Source organism: Nannospalax galili, unplaced genomic scaffold, assembly GCF_000622305.1.
Source record: "Nannospalax galili isolate Female #2095 unplaced genomic scaffold, S.galili_v1.0 scaffold598, whole genome shotgun sequence".
NCBI classification, from domain to species: Eukaryota; Metazoa; Chordata; class Mammalia; order Rodentia; family Spalacidae; genus Nannospalax; species Nannospalax galili.
In genome coordinates, this window is record NW_008342423.1 from 485,196 (window position 1) to 512,681 (window position 27,486).

A 27,486-nucleotide genomic window follows, 5' to 3' on the forward strand; every position below is an offset into this window, starting at 1 on the left:
CTTCACCTTCAGTGATCTTAACAAAACCAAGAACAGACACAGAAGCTCAAGATGAATATGTGTTTTTTCTGCCTGAGATGGTTGTAGTTTCCACTAACTAGTCATGTATCCTTAATAGTCCCCCATTTTACTCTCTAAAGTGTCCAATCACCCTACTGAAGCCTACCTGTGAATTCTGCACCTCATGTCTCCTTCCCAAATTATCTTCCATAAGAAGGAAGGCGCTGAAATTTGTTTTTTAAAGACAGGGTCTCACTATAAAGCCTTGGTTTGGCTTGGAACTTACTATGTAGACTAGACTGGTCCTGAATTTACAGAGATCTGCCTGCCTCTGCCTTCCAGAGGCTGAGATGAAAGTTATGCACCACTATGCACATCAGGGCTGAAATAAATATATGGGGTAAAACTGTAGGGGAAAACTTGCAGAGAAATGTGTACAGAGAAAATTTATGCGTGTACGCACACACACACATACATGCACACACACAACCCCAACTTTGTTTTTTTCACCCACAGCTAACCACATATCACCCTAAAATCTAAAAGAAAACAAACCTACCTCTCTGCATACAGCAGCGATCTGTGCTTCGTCCATGCAGGTTTCTGTTACAACATCAGTGAGTGACCCACCAGCAAGGTACTCCATTACCACAAACAACTCATCTCCCACCAGGTAACTGAAAACAGAACATACAAAATACACTTGTGTTTTTTATTTTTTCTAAGCACATGGCTCTTTCTGTTTATGAATTAAAATATCAAACATAGTAATAATAAAACCAAAGAGCCAAGGGTTTGAGAACTAGGAAGAACACTGGAAAGGTATTACATAACAGCACAAAATAAGATGCTCCGGAGCCCAGGGTAGTAGCTTACAATTCCAACACTTAGGAAGCTGAAGGAGGAAGATCACCATAAGTTTGAGGCCAGCCTGAGCAAGATTCCCAAACAAATAACACACACATACATACACCCACAAAAAAAAAGTCCTAGAATCATTTTAAATTTAAAGTCTCCTCACAACTGTTTGAGCATATACATTCATTATTTTAATGTATTTTATGTAGGAGTTAAACACACATATACATACATTCACAAAAAAATGTCCCAGAATCATTTTAAATTTAGTCTCCTCACAACTGTTTGAGCATATACATTCATTATTTTAATGTATTTAATGTAGGAGTTATTTCCTGACAGCAGGTTGGGCTTGACAGCCCACTGTGGCAGAAGATTTGCAAGTTCAAAAACAGCTTGGACTACATACCAAGACTGCATCTCAAAAAGAAAAAACCAAAAAACCAAAACCCAAACCCAAACCAAACAAAACAGTGAGAGAGAAAAACATAAAAACTAGGAGACTGACACTTGGAAAGGTTAACTAACTCATCTGAGATCACAGGGCTAGAAATTGATAGTAACAGAACCTGAAGCCAAGTCCCAATGACCCAAAGCCTTGGGGCCTGCCTTAGTCTTTTGGCTATGCTGAAATGAAATTCTTTTTTAAAAAATATTATTTTTATTTCATGTTAGTGCCTGCATCCACATTAAGTGCACCTGTGTCATACAATGCTAGCAGAGATCAGAAAAGGGCATCAGATCCCCTGGAACTGGAGTTAAGGACAGTTGTTAGCAGCCATGTGGATGTTGGGAACTAAACCCAGATCCTCTGCAAGAACAGTCAATGCTCTAACCACTGAACTATCTCTCTAGTCCCCATAAAATGCTATTAAAAAAAATATTTTATGTAGGGGCTGGAGAGATGTATCAGCTGTTAAGAGTACTGACCGCCCTTAAAGAGGACCTAGGTCCAGTTCCCAGCACCCACATAATGAGTAACAATCATCCTTACTTAACTCCAGTTCCAGGGATTTGACACCCTCTTCTGACTGCCTCAGACATTGTACAACATGGTATACTTACAAACATGCAGGAAATATACTCATACACATAAAACAAATAATACAGCTGGGTCTACAGGGAGACCCTTTCTCAACCCCCCCTCAACCAAACACAAACAAAAACAAATGAAAAAAACTGGGAACTAGCGAGATGGTTCAGCAGTTAAGAATGTTTGTTCCTCTTGCAGAGGACATGAGTTTGGTTCCCGGCCACCCTTATGGTGGCTCACAACCCTCTATAACTCCAGTTCCAAGGGATCTGGGTGCCTTTTTCTGGTCTCTGTGGGCACCAAGCATACATGTGGTGCACATACATAAATGCAGACAAAGTACTCACATACATAAAATAAAAATAAATCTAGTTGGGTATGGTGCAGGAGGCAGAGGCAGATGGATCTCAGTGAGATTGAGGCCAGTCAGTCTACATAGCTAGTTACAGGCCAGCTGGGGCTAGAAGGAGACCTTGTCTCAAAAAGACCAAAAAAAAAAAAAAAAAACCCACCAAAACAAATGGCACACACCTGTAATCTAGCTTCTTCGGAGGCTGAAGCAGGCAGCTGGCAAGTTGGGGGCACATAAAATAAAAACTAAACTAATCTCACAGATTAAGAATTGTGTGGCTAGTCATCTCTGTAAGTTGCAGCATGAATCCCAGCCAGTCACTCCTTAATGTTTCTGCTCTAAAATAAGTACCACCCTTGGTCCTTTCTTTAACTACCCTCACACTTGCCAAGTGAGATCCTGCACAAAAGGCTCCATCTAAACTGCAATGTACTGTGTTCACTGTTCTTCCTCCTCCTCTTGGCTTATTTCTCAGCAGTGACATCTTCAAGTGCTATCCCTGTGCCAAGTGATGACTATAAATGTCTATATTCTCATTCCAGTGTATGTTTGCTTCTTTCCTGCCTTCTCTTTCATTCATTCTCACTTGTTAAGACAGTGACTCACTATGTGGCCCAGACTCACCCTGAACTCTTGATATCCTGCCTCAGCCCTACCATGTTGGGATTATAGTCATGACTGACCATGCACAGTTTATCCTAATTTTAAAGAAAATAATCCTATTTACCTGTCCAAGAAGTTAACTATATTGGGATTTTTTAACTCTTTCATCACCAGAATCTCATTAATGATCAATTCCTTCTTTGGCTGTTTCTGTAAATTAATCTGCTTGATAGCAACCTATAATGGAAACAAATTTGAAAAATCAGAACATTCCTAATTATCTTAGAAAGTTAACACACCATTTAGTTAATAATTTATTATACATATATTACACAGTGAATTATAACTTACTCATAAATAGTATTTTTACTTGCACACTGCCTCTGCACAATGTTCTGCAACACAGTTAAGTGTGTATGTGTGGAGATCAGAGGACAACCTTTGGTTTTCTCCTTCAACCGAGTCCAAGGGACTGAACTCAGTTGTCAGGCTTGGTGGCAGGAGTCTTTACCCATGGAGCCATTTCACTGGCCCTAGATTTACCTTGAAGTTTATCAACCAAGCCGAAGACAGTCTAACATAAGGAATTATTTTTTTATTTTAACTTTAAATATTTTTATGTGTATGAGTGTACTGTCTGCATGTTATGTAAGTGTGCGCGTGTTGTGCAATGCCTGTGGAGGTCAGAAGAGACCATCAAATTCCTCTGGAATTGGAGTTATAGGCAACTGTTAGCCACCATGTGGGGACTCAAACTCTGGTCCTTTGCCAGAGAAGTCAGTGATCTTAACAGCTGAACCATCTCTTCAGCTCCGAGGAATTTTTTTTTTTAAATTCCAATTCAGGAAAATATTTTTTCAAAAATCTAAAGCTCATTAATTCTTCCTTTGTTCCTCTAACATAAGAATTGTAAGACTAGATAGTCCAAATCATTTTTTTTTTAATTTTTATTTTATGTGCATGACTGCATTGCCTGAATGTATGTGAGTGCACCTGTGTTGTGCAGTGCCACGGTCAGAAGAGGGCATTGGATTCCCCTGGAATTGGAGTCAAGGATGGTTCATAGCTGCCATGTGGATGCTGGGAATTGAACCTGGGTCCTCTGCAAGAGCAGTCAGTGCTCTTAACTGCTGAGCCATCTCTCCAGCCCTGATAGGTCAATTCTTACAACATATTCAACTTAAAGAAATTCTATGGCCACGAGCTCAGTTGATATAGTACTTTCCAGCATAAGGACCCAAGTACCATCTCCAAAATCCACATTAAAAACAAACAAACAACCTAGGAATGGTGGAATGTGCTTGTAATTCCAGCGTTAGGGAAGCAGAGACAGGAGGCTCCCTGGAGCTCCCTAGGCACTTACTGGTAAGTGCCAGGCTAGTGAGAGACTGTTTCCAAGTAGACGGTGCCTGAGAACAAAGACCCAAGGTTCTACTTATTATTCTTGGCTTTATCAAGTTTTTCCTACAGGAAAGGTTAATGGTAACATCCAGAAGTATGAAAAAGTAGCTACCTCCTGTCCCAGTGCCACATCAGTTGCAGTGAAAACTGTACCAGAAGCCCTGCAGGAAGAAAAGATATAATCAGAGTTCAGGTTCTTAAGTTATTACTATATATAATGACGAAGATCAAAAAAGATTTAACTTCGGGGCTGGAGAGATGGCTCAGTGGTTAAGAGTGCTTACTGCTCCTGTGAGTACCTGAGTTCAGAACCCAGATGGCAGCTCACAACCACCTGTAAGTTCAGTTCCAGGGGGATCCAACACCTTCTTCTGGCCTCTGCAGGGTACTGCACCCATGTATGTGGTGCATATACATATATACATCAGCAAAAACCACTCACACACATAAAATAAATCTTAAATAAAAGATTTAAATCTTAGACTCAAGACTTTTAGAATAAGTAAAAGCAAGAATAAAAAGGAGAAAAAGAAGAAAATCCTTGTGACCAAAACTGAAGTTTGAAATAATTCAAACCAGGGACTGGAGAGCTGGCTCAGTGCTAAGAGTACTGACTGCTTTTCCAGAGGAGGAGCACCCATGGGGTGTAACAACTGTCTGTAACTCCAATTCCATGGAATCCCATACCCCCTCTCTGGCTCTGCAGGCGTTGCACCCATGGGTGCACTTACATGTGTAGGCAAAACCAAAACCCACAACAAAATGAAACAATGAAGTACCAATAAACTTGAAGATTGTCTCTAGCCTTTCTGGCAGGTCTTTCTCTGTCTGTGTTTGATGTGCATCATTCTTAAGAATTTCTCTGAACTTCTAACTCCAAAAGACACAGGTATGCTTCTCTAGAAAATATATTTGTTTTATTTTTTATACCTCAAACATTTCTTTTTCATGTATTTCTCTGCTATTTCAACTTTGGATTTGTGATGGTCAGCTCTATGGATAGGTATTATTCTTGATCATTCATTACTACTACTCACTATATCTATTATGCTAAAAAATATAAAGGTAAAGCTGGAGATGGAGCTCATGACAGAGCCCTTGCCTAACATGCACAGGCTCCAGGTTCAATGCCCAGCACTAGAAGAAAACAAAACAAGGTGACTTTCCATTTTTTTGTAATCAAAACTAGTACTATGGGGGTTAGAGAGATGGTTCAGTGGTTAAGAGCACTGGCTGCTTTTGCAGAGGACCTGGGTTCAATTCCTAGTATTGACATGGTTGCAACAAATCGCCCTGAACTCTAGTTCAGGGGACCCGACACCCTCTTCTGGTTTCCATGGGCACTGCACACATGTACATGGTACACTTACATGCAGGCAAAATACTCATACACATAAAAATCAGTAAATAAGGGGCTGGAGAGACGGCTCAGTGGTTAAGAGCACTGACTGCTCTTGCAGAGGACCTGGGTTTGATTCCTAGCACCATCCTTAACTCAGTTCCAGGGGAATCCGAAGCTCTCACACACATTATTAAAAAAAAAATATATATATATATGTCCTTTCTGAGACTGTCTCCCTGTAGCCCCAGCTGACCTGGAACTCGCTATGTAGACTAGGCTGGCCTCAAACTCACAGAGATCTGCCTGCCTCTGCCTCCCAAGTGCTGGGATTAAAGGTGTGTGCCACCACACCCAGTCCAATAAATAAAATACAGAACATGCTACAATTAAGATGAGAAAAATTAAAAAAAATAGTATTTAATGTCATGATTTATAAACATGTTTTATTACTGCAATAATATGGGGCTGGAGAGATGGCTCAGACCCAGGTTCAAATCCCAGGGCCCACATGACAGCTAACAACCACCCTTAACTCCAGTTCCAAGGGATTCAACACCTCTTCTGTTCTCTGCAGGCATTGTATGATGTGTATGCTTACATGCATGTAGGCAACATACACATACACATAAATAAAAATAATAAATAAAATATTAAAAAAATAAGACTCTAATAAATACTTTTTGGCCACCATTTTTTAGACAGGGACTTATTATGTAGTCCTGGAGGGTCTAGAACTCACAGAAAAGTACTTGCCTCCTGAGTGCAGGGATTAAAGGCATATACCACTATATCTGGCTGCAATAAGTATTTTGTCTCTAACAATAAATACATTGTCTTTAAAATGGATTATGTACAATTTTTCTATCCATCTGGTCCCTTACCACCAGGAAATGACATAACAAGCCACAAAAACCAGGTATAGTGGTGCATACCTGCAGTCCTAGCACCAGGGAGGCCAAAGATACAGGATCACTAGTTTCAGGTCAGCCTGGACTACACAGAGAGACTGTATTTAAGATGATGCTGATGCTGGGTGTTGTGGTACAAGCCTTTAATCTCAGCTCTTGGGAGGCAGGGACAGGCAGATCTCTCTGAGGCGGAGGCCAGTCTGGACTACCTAGGAAGTTCCAGGCCAGCTGTGGCTACAGGGAGACCCCGCTTCAAAAAGCCACATACCGCCCCCCTGCACAAAACACCCAATAAAGATGAGGATGATGAAGATGGAGGAAGAGATAGAGGGAAGGAGAGGGAGAGTAAGAGGGGGAGACTTATTGATGAGGAAGAAAAAAGGGAAGTTGGGAAGGAAGGAGAAATGATGTAAAGTCACTGTTAACCAGTGCTGTTTTTATTTTTTTCTGGAACAAGGGCTCACTATGTAGCTCAGGTTAGCCTCAGACTCGTGGTAATCCTTCTGCCTCAGCTTCCCAAGTGATAGGATTATAAGTATGTTACTATACCCAGTTTACTAGTATAGTTTCTTTTTTTCTCTGGTCTTTTTGAGACAGGGTCTCCCTGTAGCCCCAGCTGGCCTGGAACTCTTTATGTAGACTAAGCTGGTTTTGATCTCAGAAATCCAGTAGCCTCTAAATCCTGAGTGCCAGGATTAAAGGTGTGTACCACCACACTTAGCTACCAGTATAGTTTTACAGTAGTTATCTGGATACAACTGTGTTATGTATTTACCCAATTCCCCCAGGGTACCATTCTGAATAGTTAAGGGCTCAGTGTCAAAGGGAAGAGTGCTGTATACCCAGAGAGTACTGAGTATAACGGTAGTACAGTCACCAACACTTACCCTTGTCCAATTTTTTCGTATCTTGTATACTTTTTCTTAGGGTCACCTATGCTCACAATAGTTCCTATTTTAAACAAACGAAAGTTAGAAGTCAGTCAAGAATGTTAAATGCAAATAAATTTTGATAATTATCCCTTTTAATAAACTGCATTTACTGTAAAAGTGCTTTTCTATATGAGAAGTTTCAAAAATAATTTGCCTCAAACACTCAACACTCAAGAAAAATAAGTAAAATAAAGAAAAAAACACATTTTCCATTAGGTTAGACCACTTAATCACTTTCTCAAAAACAGTATTATTTTAGTCCAGTTCACCTGTTTCTGTCTCTTGGGGTTCTCAGCATGGAGAGAGTGCAGTATTAGTGAAAGTTTTTGTTTCTGCTCTTTTTTTTGGTCTTTTTGAGACAGGGTCTCCCTGTAGCCCCAGCTGGTCTGGAACTCACAATGTAGACCAGGCTGGCCTTGAATCACAGAGATCCACCTGCCTCTGCCTCCCAAGTGCTGGGACTATAGGCATGCGCCACCATGCCCAGCTTGCTCTTCTGTTTTTAAACAGCATCTCATGTATTTATGTTAGCCTTGAATTTACAATGTAGTGGAGAATGATCTTAAATTTCTGATCTTTCTGACTCTACCTCACAAATGCTGGGATTACAAGCATGCACCACTAAGCCCTGTTTATGTGCTGTTGGGTGCATGTTAGACAAGCACTCTACCAACTAAGCTCCATCTCCAGTACTTCTTTTAGAAATTTGTTAAAAAGGGTAACATACTGTATTCTTGGCTATGGCCCATAACTTACTATATAGCCCAGACTGGCCTTGCTTGAATTCACACCAATTTTCCCAAGTGTTGGGATTACAGGTATGAGTCAAAACACCCACCTAGGGCATGCAACTTTTAACACCATACTGCACTAGTGGTAAGCTGTGAAACTATTTACTATCAGAAATAATCAATGAATACAGAGGTAAATGAATAATCCTAACTAGTTTTTCAGGCTTTTCCAGCCTATCTTCTACCTTTTAATTCATTTAGTAAACCACTAAGCATTAAAATCAGGAAATTGGACATAAAATCATGAACTAAAATTAATATTACCATTAAGTTAAAACATGAGAGAAAAAAATCACATTGCATTTTTACTTTTTCAAGGTAAAAGAAGACAGAAACTTATTACACAAAGTCATGAAATAATCTACTTAAGTGCCTAATCCTCAAGTCAGCCACACAACCTCAAGCTAAGAAACATAAGAACAAAATCCCTACGAAGATGTGAAAGAAAAAGAGAGAAAAGAGAAGAGAAGGGAAGGGAGGGGTTGAGATAACTAGAGGACACAATTAAATGGTGACAACTACTATTTTGGCTTGTTGTTTTAAAGTAGTAGCTCTCCTCAGAAGGAACACGATGGCATACCTAGACATACCTAGGGGATTCCAGAATGAAAGCAGGTCTATACTTGACTACTGAGGAAAAAAAACAAGTAACTGTAGAGAACACGTAGGACCAAAATGATCCACCTTCTCCTTGGTACAGCACACATTATTTATAATGACTGATCAAGCCAATAATCACTGATGAATTAAGAGATAAGAGAAAAAATCCTTCTCGAGAAACTTGATGCTGACACACATAGCTAGAAAGTCAGTTTCTTTATTATTCATGTCTATGAGTATGCCTTGCATGTACGGAAGGGCACACATGTTGTACAATGCCCACATAAGCCAGAAAAGGGCGTTTCATGTCCTAAAACTAGAGTTACTGAAGGTTTTTAGTTGCCACACGGGTGCTGGGAATGGAAACTGGGTCATCTGCAAGACCTAGCTGCTCTTAACTACTGAACCATCTCTCCAGCCCGAAGGTCTTTTCTTTTTTTTTTTTAAACATGTGTGTGTGTGTGTGTGTTTGTGCAAGCACATGCCACAGTACAGATGTGGAGGTTACAGAACTTTCAGGAGTCAGCTCTTTCATTCTACCATGTGGGTTTCAGAGATTAAACCCAGGACATCAAGTTTGGTGGCAAGTACTTTTATCTCACTGGCCCTTTAGGACATTTTTATAGGTCTATACTGAGAGTCAACCAACCAACCAACCAACCAACCAATCAATCAATCAATCCACCCACCCACCCATCCAAACAAATATATAGAAATCCCTTTGTTTTGTTTTTTTGGGGGAAATTAAGTCTCCCTGTTGCCCCAGCTGGTTGAGAACTCACTATGTAGGCCAGGCTAGCCTTCATCTCACCAAGATCTGCTTGCCTCTGCCTTCTGAGTGCTGAAATATTGGGGAAATTAAAGGTGTGCACCACCATGCCCAGCTTTTTTTCGTGTATGTGTGTGTGCACGGGTGTGTGTGGGGGAGGAGAGAAACCTTTGATAGAAGTTTCAAAATATGAGGAGGGGCTAAGGATATATAAGCTGAGAACTCCATGAGGCTACCTCTCTCCCCATTTTGTGCAGCTGTCGGGAAGTCACAGAATCTATATTTGAAGGTGGACTTTCCAGCGCAGCAATAAATGGGGGGTGGGGGAGGCCACCTACTCTTCTGTAAATAAACCCCCACCCTATGCTCTGTTAGCAAGCCCAATAAACTTGTTAGGATTTTCAAAAACAAAAAAATTAGTAAGTGACATTGTTTATGGACGAAACTTAGAAGTTATTATAGACCAGAGAAAAATTTGATATTATAAGAAAATAAGACTGAGATTATTTTGCTGGACATTTCTATTATTATTTGAATATGTACTTTCAAATCAGACTTTAAAAAAAAAGTTTCAGAATATGTCCTTTATGGGGAAAAGTGGTGCTAGGGCTCAAACTCAGGGCTTTGCACGTGCTAAACAAGAGCTCTCTATGGAGCTACGCATGTCCCCAGCTCTGGGCCAAATGTTTTAAAGAATATAAAATACAGATAACATACTTAATTTCTCCATGATCTCTTCATCTGTCATCTTGGCTTTCTTCTTCTGCTTGTCTGAAGACTTGGCACCACCATCAACATTAGAATCACCAACTGGAGCAGGAATAGGGTCGATTACAGACCGAGTGTAAATCTATATAGATATGGTTCATTATTGAGAGATTTGAGGGAAAAAAAAAAGTTTTTCAGTTATACTTAGTACCACATAATTCAGTTCTTTGATTTTTTTAAGTGGAACTAAGTTATCTTTTACATTGTTCTGAAGAATGGGAGCATATAACTTCTGGGCATGGAAATGCATGCCTGTAATGCCAGCATTCAGGAGGCTGATGTAACACGTTAAGGGACAGCCTGGGCTACACAGTAAGACTTTATCACAAACAAAAGGTAAACAAGCAAATGACTCCCTCTTCCTACCTGCTGAGTGAACCACACAATGTGCCATGCAGACAGACACTGTCCCCACTTCACTGCATTACACAGCGGGAAGGACGGTTCTGCAGTCGTTCTCTCACTGCCTGGCTGCACTTCAAGTCCTTACTGTTAAAATTCTCTTACCTAGTGACAAATTTTACTCTCAACTGCTTCTTGAATGGACATAATGGCTTTGAGAGAAATGTGAAATAAGGGACTGCAGCGATGGCTCAGTGGTTAAGAGCACTAGCTGTTCTTGCAGAGGACCTGGCTTTGGTTCCCAACACCTACTATCTGTAACTCCAGTTGCAAGGGATCTGATGCCATCTTCTGGCTTTTAAAAATCTGAGGAAGGCCGGGTGTGGTGGCACACGCCTTTAATCCCAGCACTCAGGAGGCAGAGGCAGGCAGATCTCTGTGAGTTTGAGGCCAGCCCGGTCTCCATAGTGAATCCAGAACAGCTGGGGCTACAGGCAGACCCTGTCTTGAAAAGACCAAAAAAATAAAATAAAATAATTCATTCATTCATTCATTCATTCATTTATATTTTGTGTATATGAATGTTTTGCTTGTGTATATCTAAGTGCATCCATGTTGTGCAATGCCCACGGAGGTAAGAAGTGGGTGTTGGATCTCCTGGAACTGGAGAGTTACCCACTATATGGATGCTGGGAACCAAACCCAGGTCCTCTGCAAGAGCTGCCAGTGCTCTCGACTCTTGAGCCATCTCTCCAGCCCCCAGTACACACTCCTAACCAATGAACCATCTTTCCAGCCCCACGAAAGTAGTTTTCATTAATTTTAATTTATTTATTCTGTGAATGAGTACCATGACCCATGTATGGAGGCTAGAGCGAACTTGTGGGAGTTCAGTCCTTCTCCCATGCGGGTCCCAGGAATTGAAGATGTCACGCTTGATGGCAGTTACCTTTACCTGTTGAGTTATCTCATCAGCCCACACTTTCACTAGAAGTCAAATGCAGACAAGTGTTTTCAAAAGCACACGCACAGATATAATAGTTCAAGTCACTTATCAATCACTTACTGATTTTGTATGATCTGGTCGAGGGGCAATGACAGGAGGAGCAGCCTCTTCATCATCATCGTCTTCCTCTGTTACTACTGCTGAGGTTTCTGATCCCTTGGTATTCAGCTGCACTCATCAAAGGAGCAAAAAAGAAGACAAACCAGTATGATTAGAAGGTTAAAAATGGATTTCTCTTTTTTTTTTGGTCTTTTTGAGACAGGGTCTCCCTGTAGCTCTAGCTGTCCTGGAACTCACTATGTAGACCAAGCTGCCTTTAACTCACAGAGATCCCCCTGCCTCTGCCTCCTGAGTGCTGGTATTAAAGATGTGTGCTACTACGCCTGGCTTTAATCATTTTTTTTAAGTTTTTCTTTTTTTTATACTTTTTTTTTTGGCTTTTTGAGACAGGGTCTCCCTGTAGCCCCAGCTGGCCTGGAACTCACTTTGGGTGGCCTCGAACTCACAGAGATCCGCCTGCCTCCAGAGTGTTGAGATCACAGGCACGTCACCCTGCCCGACAAAAGTTTATTTTTTCAACAGATCATTTAAAAACAAACCTCAATGGAGCCAATATAACCAATTGCAAAGTAAATTATGCTGGAGATTGAACCCAAGGCCGTTTGTGCTTGCTAAATTATCTACCACTAACCTACATTTATAGTTCCATATATTTAAGAGTTATACCCTTTATGTAACACAAACACATTGTTCGACAAGTAACCAATCTACTTCTTAAGACCAAAGACAAAGATCTTCTGGATTCATTATATTCAGGTTTGTATATGGCAACATTAAAAAAGAAGCAGCTAAACTGCTCTGGAGGTAATGATAAAGTTACTTTAAAATTTATCAAGTAAATTCTATTTACTTAACATGGCTCCTTCAACTAATCAAATAACGACAACAAAATACTAAGTATGTGATGGCTAGTTTTATTTCTCTTTTTTTGACACAAGGTTTTGCGATTTAGTAGCCCAGGCCTCAAACTCCCCTATCTTGATTCCCCTATCTTGGCCTCTTGAGTGCTAAGATTAGAGGTATGTGCTACCACACTTGACCAATTTTATAGGTTAGAGAAGAAATAAAAAAAAGTTTTAAGTAATCTAAACTAAGACAAGAACTGTAAGAAGTAAATTATTAACTTACTGCTGGTGTTGCAGAAGGGAAGCCATCCTTTTCTGAATGTGAAATAGAAAAGAATGTTACCAATTCAAGAAAGAAAATGGGAACATGACAAAGAAAAAAATTAAAATGAAAGCAGACAGGGTTTTGCTATGTTGCCTTGGTTGGCCTGTACTTGCTATGTAGTCTCTGATAGCCTTGAATTCTGAAGCCTCCTACCTCAGACTCTTTGAGTCCTAGGATTATAATAAGCATGTGTCCCACTGCCCAGCAAGTGAAAAGAACATTTCACTTTAAGTTGAAATATTTATGAAAAAAATGACAATACCAGTATTCAAACAAGAATTTATAAGTGACCAAGGTAATGACTCAAATCTATAAAATTCCACAAACTTATTATAAAGAACTGGGGGCATTTACATCTGCCAGATTCATCAGAAAAAGTGGTAGCTAATGAAGCAAGAGAGAAGGAACTGGTAAGTCTCAACTGTTCAGTGTATTTCCATAGTATGTTCAGCAGAAATATGGCAATACCAGTATTCACAGAAGAATCTGAGTCAATTTTACTCTATGTAAATTAATTTACTCTATGTAATTTAATAAACTACTTCTGCCACCCCCCCAATCCTGGAATTCACTATGTAGACCAGGCTGGCCTTGATCTCAGAGATCCGCCTGCAGTTGCCTCTCAAGTGCTGGGATTAAAGGCGTGCGCCACCATGCCCAGCAAAGTATACTATATTTAAAATTACAAATATGAATTCAAGGACAGAATAAATGGTATCCTGAGGATGAGCAAAATCTATACTAAGGGAAACAGGACAAATGATCCAGTTCCTTAACAAACTGCAAGGAAAAGAGCATGAAAAACTAAAATTAAGAAGGGGAACCTTCATTTCAAGAAATTTCAGACTATCAGGTGTGGACTTGATTCTGATGCTGATTTAAACAAAGCAGGTTCAAAATACCATTATATTCCCATTCTATCCCAATGATATTCAACTCTGATGTAGTTAAAATCAGTTCTAATGATAATTTTACGTACTTATATATTAGAAGTTTCAATTTGACTAGAAAAAATTTTTACTTTAAAGTCAGTCCATTTAAAATATTTTATTATTTTTATTTTATGTGTATGAGTGTATTGCCTGCATGTATTTAAGCGCACCAGTGCCATGCAGTTCCCACAGAGATCAGAAGAAGGCATTGGATCCCTTGGAACTGGAGTTACAGACAGTTGTTAGTGGCCATGTGAGTGCTTGGAACCAAACCCAGGTTCTCTGCAAGTAACAGGAGCAGCCAGTAACAACTGGCTCTCTTCAGTTCACTTATTTATATAGTAAAGTCACTTCCATTTTATCCCACTAACAATAACCATGTCCCGTGTGAACATGTCTATAAATCTAGACCCTTGCCACCTGTCCTGGTTTATTTCTCCATTGTTGTAACAAAACACTCTGACCACTACCAACTTGAGGAGGAAAGGGTTTATTTTATCTTACATCTCCCAGGTCACAGTTCATCAAGGAGCACGAGGTAGGAACTCAGGGCGGGAACCTGGAGGCAGGAGCTGGAGCACAGGCCATGGAGGAATGCTGCTTACTGGCTTGCTCCCCTGGCCCCTGCTCAGCCTGCTTTCTTATGCAACACAGGCCCACCTGCCCAGGGGTGGCACCACCCACAGTGGGCTGGGCCCTCCCACATCACTCAATAATCAAGAAGATGCACCACAGACATGGCCACAGGCCAGTCCAATAGAGGCAAGTCACTAATTGCGGCTCCTTCAACCCAGGTGTATCAAGTTGATATTAAAGGTATCCAGCACACCACCTATTGCTGGGAATCATTTAAAAGCAGCAAAGAGGGCTAGACTAAATAAACAGCCAAAACATCCACTAACTCCATTTCTGGTAAATGATGAGGTTAATATAATCTCTGTACTCTCAGTTATACTCATTCAACCTGACCACCTCCAAAAGGCAGGTTTATGTAGGAGAAAAGCAGGTTCAGAACCACACTTTGACCCTTTATTTTCCTCGAAGTTGTCTTTTTATCTGGCAGTGCTTCAAAGCCTCCCGTATGACTCAGCCTTTATCACTGTCTGATGTCTTACCAGGAGGAGTAAAGCTCAGATACTTCTGTTTCACCGTGTTGGAGTCATAGAACTTTAGGACATCCAGCACAGCCTGAGGGTTCTTCTTTTGTTCTAGTTTGGTGATATTGGAGGTCTGTAACAATCGAGCCCACTGTTCTGGCATGCCCTAACAGAAGGAAATCCAGATTATTAGTTACGGTTTGAATTGCTGTAAAAGTCATTTTCATAAGCAACAAAATGTACAAGCAAACAACCAATGTACATAAATGTTAGGTTGGCTAAAAAAAACCCAAACATACATTTTTTTTTTCTTTTGGAGACAGTTTTAATTATGTAGCTCAGTCTGGCTTGGAACTCAGAATTCTATCTCAGTTGCCTGAGTGTTGGGATTATAAAAATCTGGTTTTGTGTGTATAGTACATGGATGTTTGAGTTCACATTGTGTATGTGGTCAAAGTACAGCCTCCAGTGTTAGTCCTTATGTACCTTTTGTTTGAGACCTGCTGGCCTGAACTTTATCAAATAGGTTAGGCTAGCTGACTAGCAAGCTTCTAGACCTATCTGTCTTCACCTCCCATTTTGAGATGTGGATATCTCGAATTGTATGATCATGCCACTGTACCTGGCTTTTTATATGAGTTTTTGAAACCTGAATACAGACCCATTTTGCCAACTAAGTCACCTCTCCTAGCCTAAATGTCTATTTTTCTCTACTCCCTCCCACTCCTCCTCTGAGACAGGGTCTCCCTAAGTAGCCCTGGCTGGTATCTAACTCACAGAGATCACCCTGCCTCTTCTGCCTCCTGAGTCCTGGGATTAATGGCCTGCACCTCCATGCCCAGCCCTAAAGGTCTATTTGTCTCTATTTTTGCATATCTATAATTAGTATGTTCAGCTCTCTAAAAAGATTCAATCAATTATATATACATATATTTGGGGGGGCATCTTTTTGAGATAGGGTGTCCCTGCAGCCCCAACTGGCCTGGAACTCACTATGGAGACCAGGCTGGCCTTGAGCTCAAGAGATCTGCCTGCCTCTGCCTCCTGAGTGCTGGGATTAAAGGCATGTGCCACCACGCCTGGTCCCTAACCACTAATATTTTTATGATAAGCAAAAAGCAGTAAGAACTGACAATGCTAAGTGTGGTGATTATTATTCTGGAGCTTGAAAACAGGAGGATTCAGAGTTCCAGGCTTTTCTGGGACACATAAGATTTTGATTCTCTTGTCTCTGCCTCTCATTTCACTGTAGAACACTGGGATTACAGATAGGTGTGTGCTACTGAACCTGGCTTTATGTGTATTCTGGGGATTCAAATTCAGGTCCTCACACAGCAAGCACTTCTACTCAGCTATTTCTAGCCCTTGAGCATTGTTTTAACATTATGAACAAACCCCACCCAGGTAAACTTACAGTAAACTCTCCAGTAACAGCATCAAAGCCAACATGGATGGTGTGCTCAAAATCAGACGGAGGAGAAATCTCTGGTCGTTCTTTTTCTTTCTTTCTACTTCCTAGAGGGCACAGGGGGAAGGGGGGAGGAGAACAGAGAATCTCTTTAAACAAAGCTAATAATGGGATTTATAATTGTGTTTGTATTTTTCCTGTAACAGATTAGAAATGAAGTTATTTTCACAGAGACTTCTTTTAGAAACATTGGCTGATAGGAAGTTGGTCAACAGAGTGCTCCATCTGCTGTGAAGCAGGGGTAGATACTTGCAAAAGTAGTTTACAGAACTAAAGAGAAAGGCAAGCTGAATTGTTTTTCTCCCTCCTCTCACAACTTGGTTTTCTGAGAACAGGGTCTCATTCCCTAGCCTAGGCTGACCTCAAATTCATGCCAACCTATCAAGTCTAAGGGTTGAAAGCATGAGCCACCATACTTGGCTTAATTCTTTTTTTTGATTAATTTATTTTTATTTTTATGTGTATTAATGTTATGCCTGCATGTGTGTAGGTGCACTCATGTCGTGCAGTGCACATAGGACAGAAAAGGACGTTGGATCCCCTGGATCTGGAGTTACAGACGGTTGGTAGCTGCCATGTGGGTGCTGGGATTTGAACCTAGGTCTTTTTCAAGAACAGCCAGTGCTCTTAATCACTGAGCTATCTCTTCAGCTCCAGCTTAATTCTGCAGTTTCTAACTATAATAGCTTTGTAATTTTTATTTAATTTTTTAATTTTATATGTATGAGTGCACTGCCTGCATGTGTGTAAGTGCACCTGTGCTGTGCAATGCCCTCAGAGGTCAGAAAAAGTGTTGGATTTCCTGGAACTGGAGTTAGAGATGGTTGTTAGCCACCACGTGGGTGCTGGGAATCAAACCCAGGTCCTCTAGAAGAGCACCCAGTGTCCTTAACGTCTGAGCCATCTCTCCAGTCCCATAACTAGAACATCTTAAAACTACCCAGGTCTTCTACGGTTCCACTGTAATTTCTTTTTTGACATTCTTGGCCACATCAATACTATTCTTTGCAAATTAAAGTACATCAGTGCAGTCTCCTTGCCTAGCCCTCCTCCTCTAATCTTCAGTTCATACATATATGCATCTATTTCTGGATGCTGTGTTCTGTTAAAATCATCTATCATTATGCCAATGACAGTCTACCTTGATTACTGTCATTTTTATAAACAAGCATTGAAAAGTACACAGTGTCTCCCTTTTTTAAAATCTGCTAGATTTCAGGTTCTCTACATTTCCGTAAGAAAGAAAGAAAGAATGATCTTGTACATTTCTACAAAAATTACAGGATTATGAGTGAAACTGCACTTAATCTATAGATCAATTTAGGGAGTATATTTTTTATTTTATGTTTTGTTTTTGTGCATGAGTGTACTGCCTGCATGTGTCATGCAGTGCCTGTGGAGGTCAGAAGAGGGTGTCAAATTCCCCTGAAACTGGAGTTAAGGACAGTTGTTAGCCACCATGTAGGTGCTGGGAATCAAACCTAGGTTCTCTGTAAGACCAGCCAGTGCTTTTAACGGCTGAGCCATCTCTCCAGCCCCTAGAGAGCTTATTTTTTTAACACTGAATTGCCATCAACTAGGTAATTTCTCTCAGCAATGCTTGCTAGTATAAAGGAACAGAGTACTGACCCTGTCATTACTTTTGCCCTATTTCTACACAGGAATACGCTGTAATTTTTGATGCTACTACAAAGAGCATCAAAATAGCAAGAAGAGTGTGTGTGTGTGTGTATGTGTGTGCCACCTTGCACATGAGGAGATCAAAGGACAATGTATGGGTGCCTGTTCTCTTCTTCAACCAAGGGTCCCAGGGATAGAACTCAAGTTATCGGACTTGGTGGCAAGTGCTTTTACCCACTGGGCCATCTCAATAGCCCCAAAGGCAGTTTTAAAACTTCAATTTTCGGGTTGGGGATATAGCTCAGTGGGGATATAGCTAGCATGCTTGAAACCTTGGGTTCAACCCCACCACAGAATATATGCAAGAAATTTTTTTTGTTTGTTTGTTTTTTTGAGACAGGGTCTCCCTGTAGCCCTAGCTGGCCTGGGTTCACTATGGAGACCAGGCTGGCCTCAAACTCACAGAGATCCACCTGCCTCCCGAGTGCTGGGATTAAAGGCATGCGCCACCACGCCCAGCAAAAATTGATTCTTTAATACTGATCTTATATCCTAAAACCTTATTAAACTTACATCTAAAATTTTTGTAGGTATCAGAATTTTCTATAAAAATTCAAACATGTGGCTAGATATGCTTACACTTCCTAATTTGGATCATTGATTTCTTTTTCCTTGTCTTACTGTACTGGCTAGAACATTGTTCTGTAAAGATGGGGGGTGCACTCAAGAGATGGCTTGATGACTAAGAGCATGTACTGCTCTCGTAGAGGACCTGAGTTCTATTCCCCAGCACCCATGACAGGTGGCTTACAATCCCCATAACTCTAGCTCCAGGAGACCTGATGCCCTCTTCTGAATTCTGCAGATACCTGCACTCATGTGCACATAGCCATATAACTAAAAATAGTAAGATCTTTTTTAAAGAGATGGTAAGCAGAGTTTTTGCATTGTTCTTTAAATTTTATTTGTTTATTTTTGAGACAGGCTCGCTCTGTAGCCCCAGCTGGCTTTGAATCCAGAGATCTGCCTGCCTCTGCTTCCTGAGTGCTGGGTGTACCACCACCATGCCTGTCAAGTTTTTATATTTTTACTGATCAAACAGGTTAGGGTTATTTATGAACCATTTAGTCTAAGGTTTATTTATTTTGATTTTAAGTGTATGAGTGTTTTGCCTTCATATACGTATGTGTATCACATGTATGCCTGGTGCTCCTGAAGGTCAGAAGAGAGTTTACAGACAGCTGTGAATTGTCATCTGGGTGCTGAGAATTGAACCCAGGTCCTCTGCAAGATCAGCAAGTACTCTTAACCACCGAGCCATCACTCCAGCCCTCAACCATTTAGTTGAATGCCAAAGGTCAACGTTTCTAACATGCCCTTTTATCAAGTTCAGTACATTCCTTTCAATTCCAACTTTGCTTAACACTTCTGTCAAATGAATATTGGATTCTGTCAAATGTCTTTTCTACATTTATTGAGATGAACACACACGCTGTCCTAGTTTGTTCTTCATTGCTGTGACAAAATACTCTGACCAATACCAACTTGGAGAGGAAAGGGTTTATCCAGCTTACATCTTCCCAGGTCGCAGTTCATCAGGGAGCCCAAGGTAGGAACTCAGGGCAGGAACCTGGAAGCAGGAGCCGGGTGGAGCACAGGTCATGGAGGAATGCTGCTTACTGGCTTGTTCTCCTGGCCCCTGCTCAGCCTGCTTTCTTATACAACACAGGCCCACCTGCCCAGGGGTGGCACCACCCACAGTGGGCTGGGCCCTCCCACATCACTCAACAATCAAGAAAATACCCCTCGGACACGGCCACAGGCCAGTCCAATAGAAGAAATTCCCCAACTGAGGATTCCTCAACACAGGTGTGTCAGGTTGACACTAAAGCTATCCAGCGCGCGCACACACAAATTACATTGATTTTCAAATGTTTAGCCTTGAACCTGAACGAAACCTATTTTGTCCTATCTATTATCCCTTTTACGTGTTCTTAGGTATCTACTGCTAAAACTTTGCCAAGACTTTACATACATGTTCAAGAGATGTACAGCTTTCTTTTTTAGTGTGTAAAGTCTTTGGTGTGGGTATCCAGGTTAATTCTAGTCTCAGCAAACAAGTTGGGAAGCATTACCTCCTATTCAGTTTTCTGGAAATTGCATAAAACTGGTACTATTTCTTTCCAAAACATTTCACTGACTAACTTACCAGACAGGTCTTGAATTTTCTTTGTGGGAGGGTTTTAGATACAAACTAAATTTTTCTGAGACATATATAGTTTTTAGGTTCTCTAAAACTAATCAGGTTGCTTTTATTTATTATTTATTTTTTGGTCTTTTTTGAGACAGCGTCTCCTTGTAGCCCCAGCTGTCCTGGAACTCACTATGTAGACCAGGCTGGCCTTGAACCCAAAAGATCCGCCTGCCTCTACCTCCCAAGTGCTGGGATTAAAGGCGTGTGCTACCATGCCCAGCTACTTAGGTTATTTTTTAAGATAAGCTTTCCAAATTTTATTTCTTAAGAAAAAATTTCTATTTTACTCAACTTGTTGAATTTATTGGCATAGATTTGTATAACATTAACTTCTTGTTGTATACTGAACTTGGGGCCTCAAGGATGTTAAGCACATGCTCTACCCTGATCTTCACCACTAACCCCAGTATTTCTTTTATTTTAACCTAATTTGTGACTTTATGTAAAAAGTTTACGTAAAAACTTGATATAAAAAAATAGATTTCCAGGGCTGGAGAGATGGCTCAGCACTTAAGAACACTGGTTGCTCTTGCAGAAGACCCAGGTTCAAATCCCAGCACCTACATGGCAGCTAACAGCTGTCCGTAACTCCAGTTCCAGGGTATCCAATAGCTTCTTCTGTCCTCTGTGGGCACTGGATGACATGGGTACACTTACCTACACACAGGGAATACACACATACACATAATAAAAATAATAAAATATTTTTTAAAAAGTAGATTTCCTGTAGGTTGTATGTAGTTTTAGCTGCTTTACTGATCATTTTTGGTATCTTTTGCTATGTTTACTTATTGTACAATACAATGAGTTTGTGTATTTATAATTTTGCAAACACTACCATAATATAATTAATACAATTTTGTCACTCACTAAAGAAACCTTGTATTCATTAGCAGCCACTCCTTATTTCCCCCTTGACCTACTCTAACCCATTACCAAATACTAATCTTTTTTGAAATTTTACTTTTTAGAGAGCGAGAGAGCATGCGAGCATGTGACTACTTGTCTGTATATGCACCACCTATGAGCAGTGCCCTCTAAGGCCAGGTGGCATCAGATTCCGCTGGAACTGGAGTTATAGGAGGTTGTGAGCTGCCCAATGTGGGTGCTGGGAACTGAGCCTGGGTCTTCTGTAACAGCAGCCAGTGCTCTTAATCGCTGAGCTACCTCTTCAGCCTCCTATTTTTTTTTTTTGTTGTTGTTGTTTTTTTTTGCGACAGGGTCTCCTTGTAGCCCCAGCTGTCCTGGAACTCACTATGTAGACCAGGCTGGCCTTGAACTCACAAAGATCTGCCTGCCTCTGCCTCCTGAGTGCTGGGATTAAAGGCATGTGCCACCACGCCCTGCAATTTCTCAGTTGTTTTAAAAAGATTTGTGTGTGTGTGTGTGTGTGTACACATAAACCAGAAGAGGGTGTTGGATCCTGAAGGCTGCAGGATCTTGGGTGCTGGGATCTGCGTTTCAGACCTCATTATTACACAGCAAGCACTTTTTTTTTTCCCTCAGTCTGTTTGAGACAGGGTCTCCCTGTAGCCTCAGCTGGCCTTGAACTCACAGGGATCCCCCTGTCTCAGCCTCAACAGAGTGCTGGGATTAATGGTGTGCACCACCATGCCCAGCATCAGCCTCCTAATTTTTAATTTATTTTTAAAAATATTTATTGGGGCTAGAGAGATGGCTCAGCAGTTAACAACACTGACTGTTCTTGCAGAAGACCTAGGTTTGAATCCCAGCACTCACGTGGCAGCTAACAACTATCCTTAACTCCAGTCCCAGGGGATCCGACGGCCTCTTCTGACCTCCACGGGCATTGCACGACACGGGTGCACTTACCTACATGCAGGCAATACACTCATACACACAAAATAAATATAAACATTTATAAAATAAACAAATATTAAATAATAAAATAATAAATTAATGTAAATAAATATTTACTATTTTTATTTTATGTGTATGTGTGTTGCAAGAACAGTCAGTGTTGTTAACCGCTGAGCCACCTCTCCAGCCCCCTAATTTTTTATTTTGTCTTCACAGATTTGCCTATTCTGGCCAGTAAGGAAGACCATACTGTATTTTTTAAAGAAAAAATTCTATTTTACTCAACTTGTTGAATTCATTAGCATACACGTGTACATAACCATTACCTTCTCTCTTTTAGATGGAGACTGAACTTGGGGCCTCAAGTACATTAAGCACATGCTCTACCCTGACCTTCACCACGAGTCTCTTATGAAGAGCTTTGTTTCAGATTCATTTATGTTATATGTTATAGCATGCACTTTTTTTTTTTTTTTTGTCTTTTTGAGACAGGGTTTCCCTGTAGCCCCAGCTGGCCTAGAACTCACTATGAAGACCTGTCTGGCCTTGAACTTACAGAGTTCTGCCTGCCTCTGCCTCCCAAGTGCTGGGACTAAAATAAAGGCATGTGCCAAGACACCTGGCCTGCATGTGTTCTTTAAAAATACAATTTTAAAGAGATTTATATAAGAAAAAATATGTACTATTTCCAGTGCTTCTCATTCCTTTGTGTAGATTCACATTTCCAACTGACATCAAGCTTACATCATGAAATTTCATGTGAAAACTTCACATTCCTTCTGCCTAAAGGACTCAGTTTAACTGTAAGGTTGCTAGTTATAGAATTTTTCAGCTTTCATATACCTAAGAGTTTTTGCTTCCTTTTTTTCACTGATCTACCCTACCCCCACCTCAGTACTAAGACTGAACCCAGAGATTCAGGGATGCTAGGCCTGCCCTCTAGCATTGAGCTAAACCTCAAGACCTCAGGCCTAAAAAAATTTTTAAATGCTTCCCCCCTTTAAAAAAAAAAAAAAAAAAAACCTTCGAAGCAGTCTTGCCTCTTAAAACTATTTAATTTTTATGTTATGTGTATGAGTGCTTTGCTTGCATGCATATAAGTACACCCAGGTTGTAGAATGCCTGCAGAGGCCTGAGAGGGTGCTAGATCCCCTGGAAATAGAGTTACAGATGGTTGTTAGCTGCCATGTGGGTGGTGGGAACTGAACCAGGGTCCTCTGCAAGAGCAGTCAAAACAGCTGAACCAGCTCTCCAGCCCCCAGAATGATGTTGGCCTCATGATTCTCCTGCCTCGGCTTCTGGAGTGCTGGGATTATAGGTATAGACCTGGCTTCTTTTCTTCCTCCTTCAAAGACGTCAACAGCAGGCACTGTTCTTGCCTGAATTGGTTCCACAGTTGTTCACTGTTGCTTGAGTCTCTGTTTTCTTAGAATTTCACTTTGGATAGTCCCTATTGCCAAGTCTTGAAATTCACTAATCTTTTCCTTGCAACAACTAACTTGTTGATTCATTGCTCTGGTTCTCAACACAGGATTTTCCCTCCCTGTGCTGCTAGAAACTCTCCAGGCAGAAACCCGGATTTATAGCAGGACCTCATTTCACTTGCCTCTTACTTCTTAGGGATCAACTTTTCTTCACTGCTTGATGTTCAATGTTGTGAAAAACGGTGTTTGGAATGTTTTTCCAATGCTTTGGTTCATGTGGGAGGGAAACTGTGTCTGCTGTTCCACCTTGACTGGAAGCACACCAGGTTGTTTTGTTTTTTTGTTTTTTGAGACAGGGTCTCCTTATGGCCCCAACTAGCCTCAATCTCACAGGGATCCTTTTGCCTGTGTCTTCTGGGATTAAAGGCGTATACCATCATATCTGGTTTGCATAGCAGGTTTTATTGTATCATCTGTGTTAAAACCACCAGGGTGCTGTGGTCTCCAGTTACTGTGCCAAGTTTTCAGCGAGCTACTTCCACTTCTATTTAAGCCTAATTCTTCAGATCTGGGTCTTTTCTCATATTATTTGTTTCTTTTCCTCGCTCTTATTAGTTCATTATTCACAATTTGTAATGTTTCTTTTACATTTCCTATCAACTTTTTTTCCTTTTTTGGTCTTTTTGAGACAGGGTCTCTCTGTAGCCCCAGCTGTCCTGGAACTTACTATGTAGACCAGGCTGGCCTTGAACTCACAGAGATCCACCTGCCTCTGCCTCCTGAGTGCTGGGATTAAAGGCATGCGCCACAACGGCTGGCCTATCAACTTTTTAAAAACTCTCTGGGAGAAATTTCTTGACTATCTTCTCATCCTCCTAATCTTGTTTGTTCTTTACTTTTAAATCCTGACTTCCCAAGTGTGCTGGATAACTTCAGTTTTCAACTTGACACACATGGAAGGAAACCAAATGAGGAACTGTCCCCATTGGACTGGACTGTGGCCACGTCTATGGGGCATTTTCTTGATTGTTGAGTAGTGTGGGAGGGCTCAGCCCACTGCCATGCCTAAGCAGGTGGTCCTATGTTGTTTAAGAAAGCAGGTTGAGGGGTTAGAGAGATGGTTCAGTGGTTAAGAGCACTGACTGCTCTTCCAGAGGTTCCAGGTTTGGTTCCCAGCACCCACCCACATGGTAGCTAACAACCATCTGTAACTCCAGTTCCAAGGGATCTGACGCCCTCTTCTGACCTCCATGGGTACTGCATGACATAAGTACACTTACCTACATGCAGGTAATACAATCATACACATACAAAAATTTTTTAAAAAATAAGCAGGCTGAGCACAGGCCAGGGGGAGCAAGCCAGTAAGCAGTGTACCTCCATGTTCTGTATTTCTGTTCCTGCCCTGAGCTCTTGTCCCGGTTTTCCTCCATGATGAACTGTAAGCTGAAGGTGAAATAAACCCTTTCCTCCACAAGTTGGTTTTTGTCAGTGTTTTTAACTCAGCAATGGAGAAGCAAACAAGAACACCAAGAATTATTTCTCATTGTCTTTGATGAGTTTTTTTCCTCTGAGAATTCTTTCCTTGTTTCATGGATTTACTGTCTTTGAAAAATTATACAGTGTATATTGTGTAGGCTGGGTTTCTAGTTTGGTGGTTTTCTTCCAAGGTGACTGCTTCTTCAAAATTCCTTTTAAAATCATCTGCTTTTTTGAGACAGGGTCTTGCTATGTAGCCAGGGCTAGCCTTGAATTCACTTGGTAGCCCAGCCTGGACTCAAACTTATGTGGGTTCTTATGTCTGTTTTCTTCAAATGCCTGTGGTCCTTTGTTGTCTACTACAGAAAAGCATCACACAAACAACTGGGAAATAAACTAGATAAACAATGAGGATGGGGTGCAGAGATCTAAAATAGTTTTCCCCAGAGTGTTCTGTGTATGCAGAGAAAAATCTTCTGGTATCTAGTTTGAGGGTGGAGTCAGGTACATATTCTCAAGAAAGGCAGAGAAAAGTATCACAACTTTTACCAAATCTTATTTTTTTATTTTGATGCTTTGACTTTTCTTAAATTCCTGATGGGAATATATGAATGGCTATATGGAATGAAAAAGTGAGTTCTGAGGAGTATTTGATATTTCCTATGTATATTTTCAAGTAATTCTACCTTTTAGCCTGGCTGTCACATCCTCCCCTCCCTATATACAGACCATTGTGTGCCTCTAAGACTTTTGCAAAGGAAAATGGTTCACTTCTCTCACACACTGCAATCTCATCCACTACTGTCTCTTCTATTCTTTACCCCATAGTCAGTCTCTCTCTCTCTCTCTCTCTCTCCCTCTCTCTCTCTCTCTCTCTCTCTCTCTCTCTCTCTCTCTTTGGTCTTTTTGAGACAGGGTCTCCCTGTAGCCCCAGCTGTCCTGGAACTCGCTATGTAGACCAGGCTGGCCTTGAACTCACAGAGATCCACCTGCCTCTGCCTCCTGAGTGCTGGGATTAAAGGCATGCGCCACCACGCCTGGCTTATAGTGTCCTTTTTTAAAAAGAAATTGTAACTATTATTCTAGTTGGGTCTTGGGAAGGAGAACAAATGAATGTGGTCAATATGCCATGTTTGGTAAGTCTGCACACACTAAGGTAGAAATGTTACTGCACACTCTTTTTGTTTATGAAGGCAGAACTAGGCCAGTATCAGCAGGAAACAATCATTTTTTTGACCAGTGATGACACATTTGTGCTAAATATCCAGAGATGTGGCAAGACGGTAGGTCACACTGACTGTGGAAAGGAACATTGGAAAGGCAACTGTCATGCCTGCATTCAATTTTGCTGTCTTTACTGTAACACCTAATTACATCTATCACAACCAACCTCCCATTTCCACTGACTGATTTGAGGAATCTGAGGTCATGTCCTCTAGTTCTCTTAATGTCCCTTGGGTTTTAACTCTATTGTACTGTAAATAGGAGGAAATATTTGTAAATTATAGATTAATAGTTTAATTTTTATATGGTTTTGGTACAGATAACAGAGAAACAACAAGCTTTGTGTATTATGAAAATATTTTCTTTTTAACTTTTTAAAAAATTACTTTTTAAGCTTCCTCCTTAAATATAATTCATTTTTTAAAATTTGTTGATTTTGTGTGTGTGTGTGTGTGTGTGTGTGTGTGTGTATCACACAGAACACCCCAAACCATCTCATTCAACTATATACCCACTTCCCAGATGGCACCCTCCCACAGCCTCCCTCCCCGCCACTAGAGCCCTTATACTCTGATATCCCTGCTACTGTCTGCTGTGTTGTCGCACCCCCAAGCCGTTCCCCACTACTTGTCCATCTGGTGAATCTAGTCACCTATCTAGAGGTCTTTGTTTTAGGAAAGTTAGCTGTTCCTCATCTAGTAGCAATCAGTTGTCAATATTCCTTTAGAAAAGATTAGGGTCTGCTGTTCATTTTCCTAGTTCTATGCTGGGTTACTATTTGGGAGTCCCTTTGTTGACCCTGGCCAACACAACTCAAATGAAGGTATCTCCTATTTGGCATGGTTGCTTGTTATATAGCCTTTAGCCATATATATGGACTGCTAAAAAATTATATCGGCCCCTTTAATCTTTGGTTATACTTTCCTTTTGGGTGTTTAAGGCCATACAGCTGGCCCAGATAAACCAATTTATTTTTACTCTTAAGGTCGTTTGAGGATCTGTTCCTCAGAGGTCACATGGGCTTGGGAGGAACCCCTGGCTCCTTTCTTTTACCAGTTCCACCTATGTGAAGGTAAGTCAAAGGTCCTGTTCGACCATGGCTGGCTACACTTGGAAGCATGGAAGGAAATGATTCTTCTGTGTTGACCCTCCTCTTCGTAGACTGGACACTGGTTCAAGTCAATCTGGTGGGGTCTCTTCAGCCTCCTTGATCAAGAGAACAGATGACCACC

The 27,486-nt window shown here is 40.9% G+C and overlaps 1 protein-coding gene across 1 annotated transcript in view; it reads right to left on the bottom strand.

Annotated features, from left to right (window-relative positions):
* The window catches only part of Pak2 (p21 (RAC1) activated kinase 2), a 93,968-nt gene that overhangs the window by 14,327 nt on the left and 52,155 nt on the right, over positions 1–27,486 (bottom strand). The window contains exons 3-11 of the mRNA XM_008838514.3: positions 16,379–16,479; positions 14,983–15,130; positions 12,894–12,925; positions 11,766–11,873; positions 10,307–10,439; positions 7,385–7,448; positions 4,360–4,408; positions 2,971–3,083; positions 560–677 (exon numbers count right to left, since the gene is read on the bottom strand). Coding sequence (XP_008836736.1) covers positions 560–677; positions 2,971–3,083; positions 4,360–4,408; positions 7,385–7,448; positions 10,307–10,439; positions 11,766–11,873; positions 12,894–12,925; positions 14,983–15,130; positions 16,379–16,479 — 866 coding nt within the window. The remainder of the gene's footprint in view (positions 1–559; positions 678–2,970; positions 3,084–4,359; positions 4,409–7,384; positions 7,449–10,306; positions 10,440–11,765; positions 11,874–12,893; positions 12,926–14,982; positions 15,131–16,378; positions 16,480–27,486) is intronic.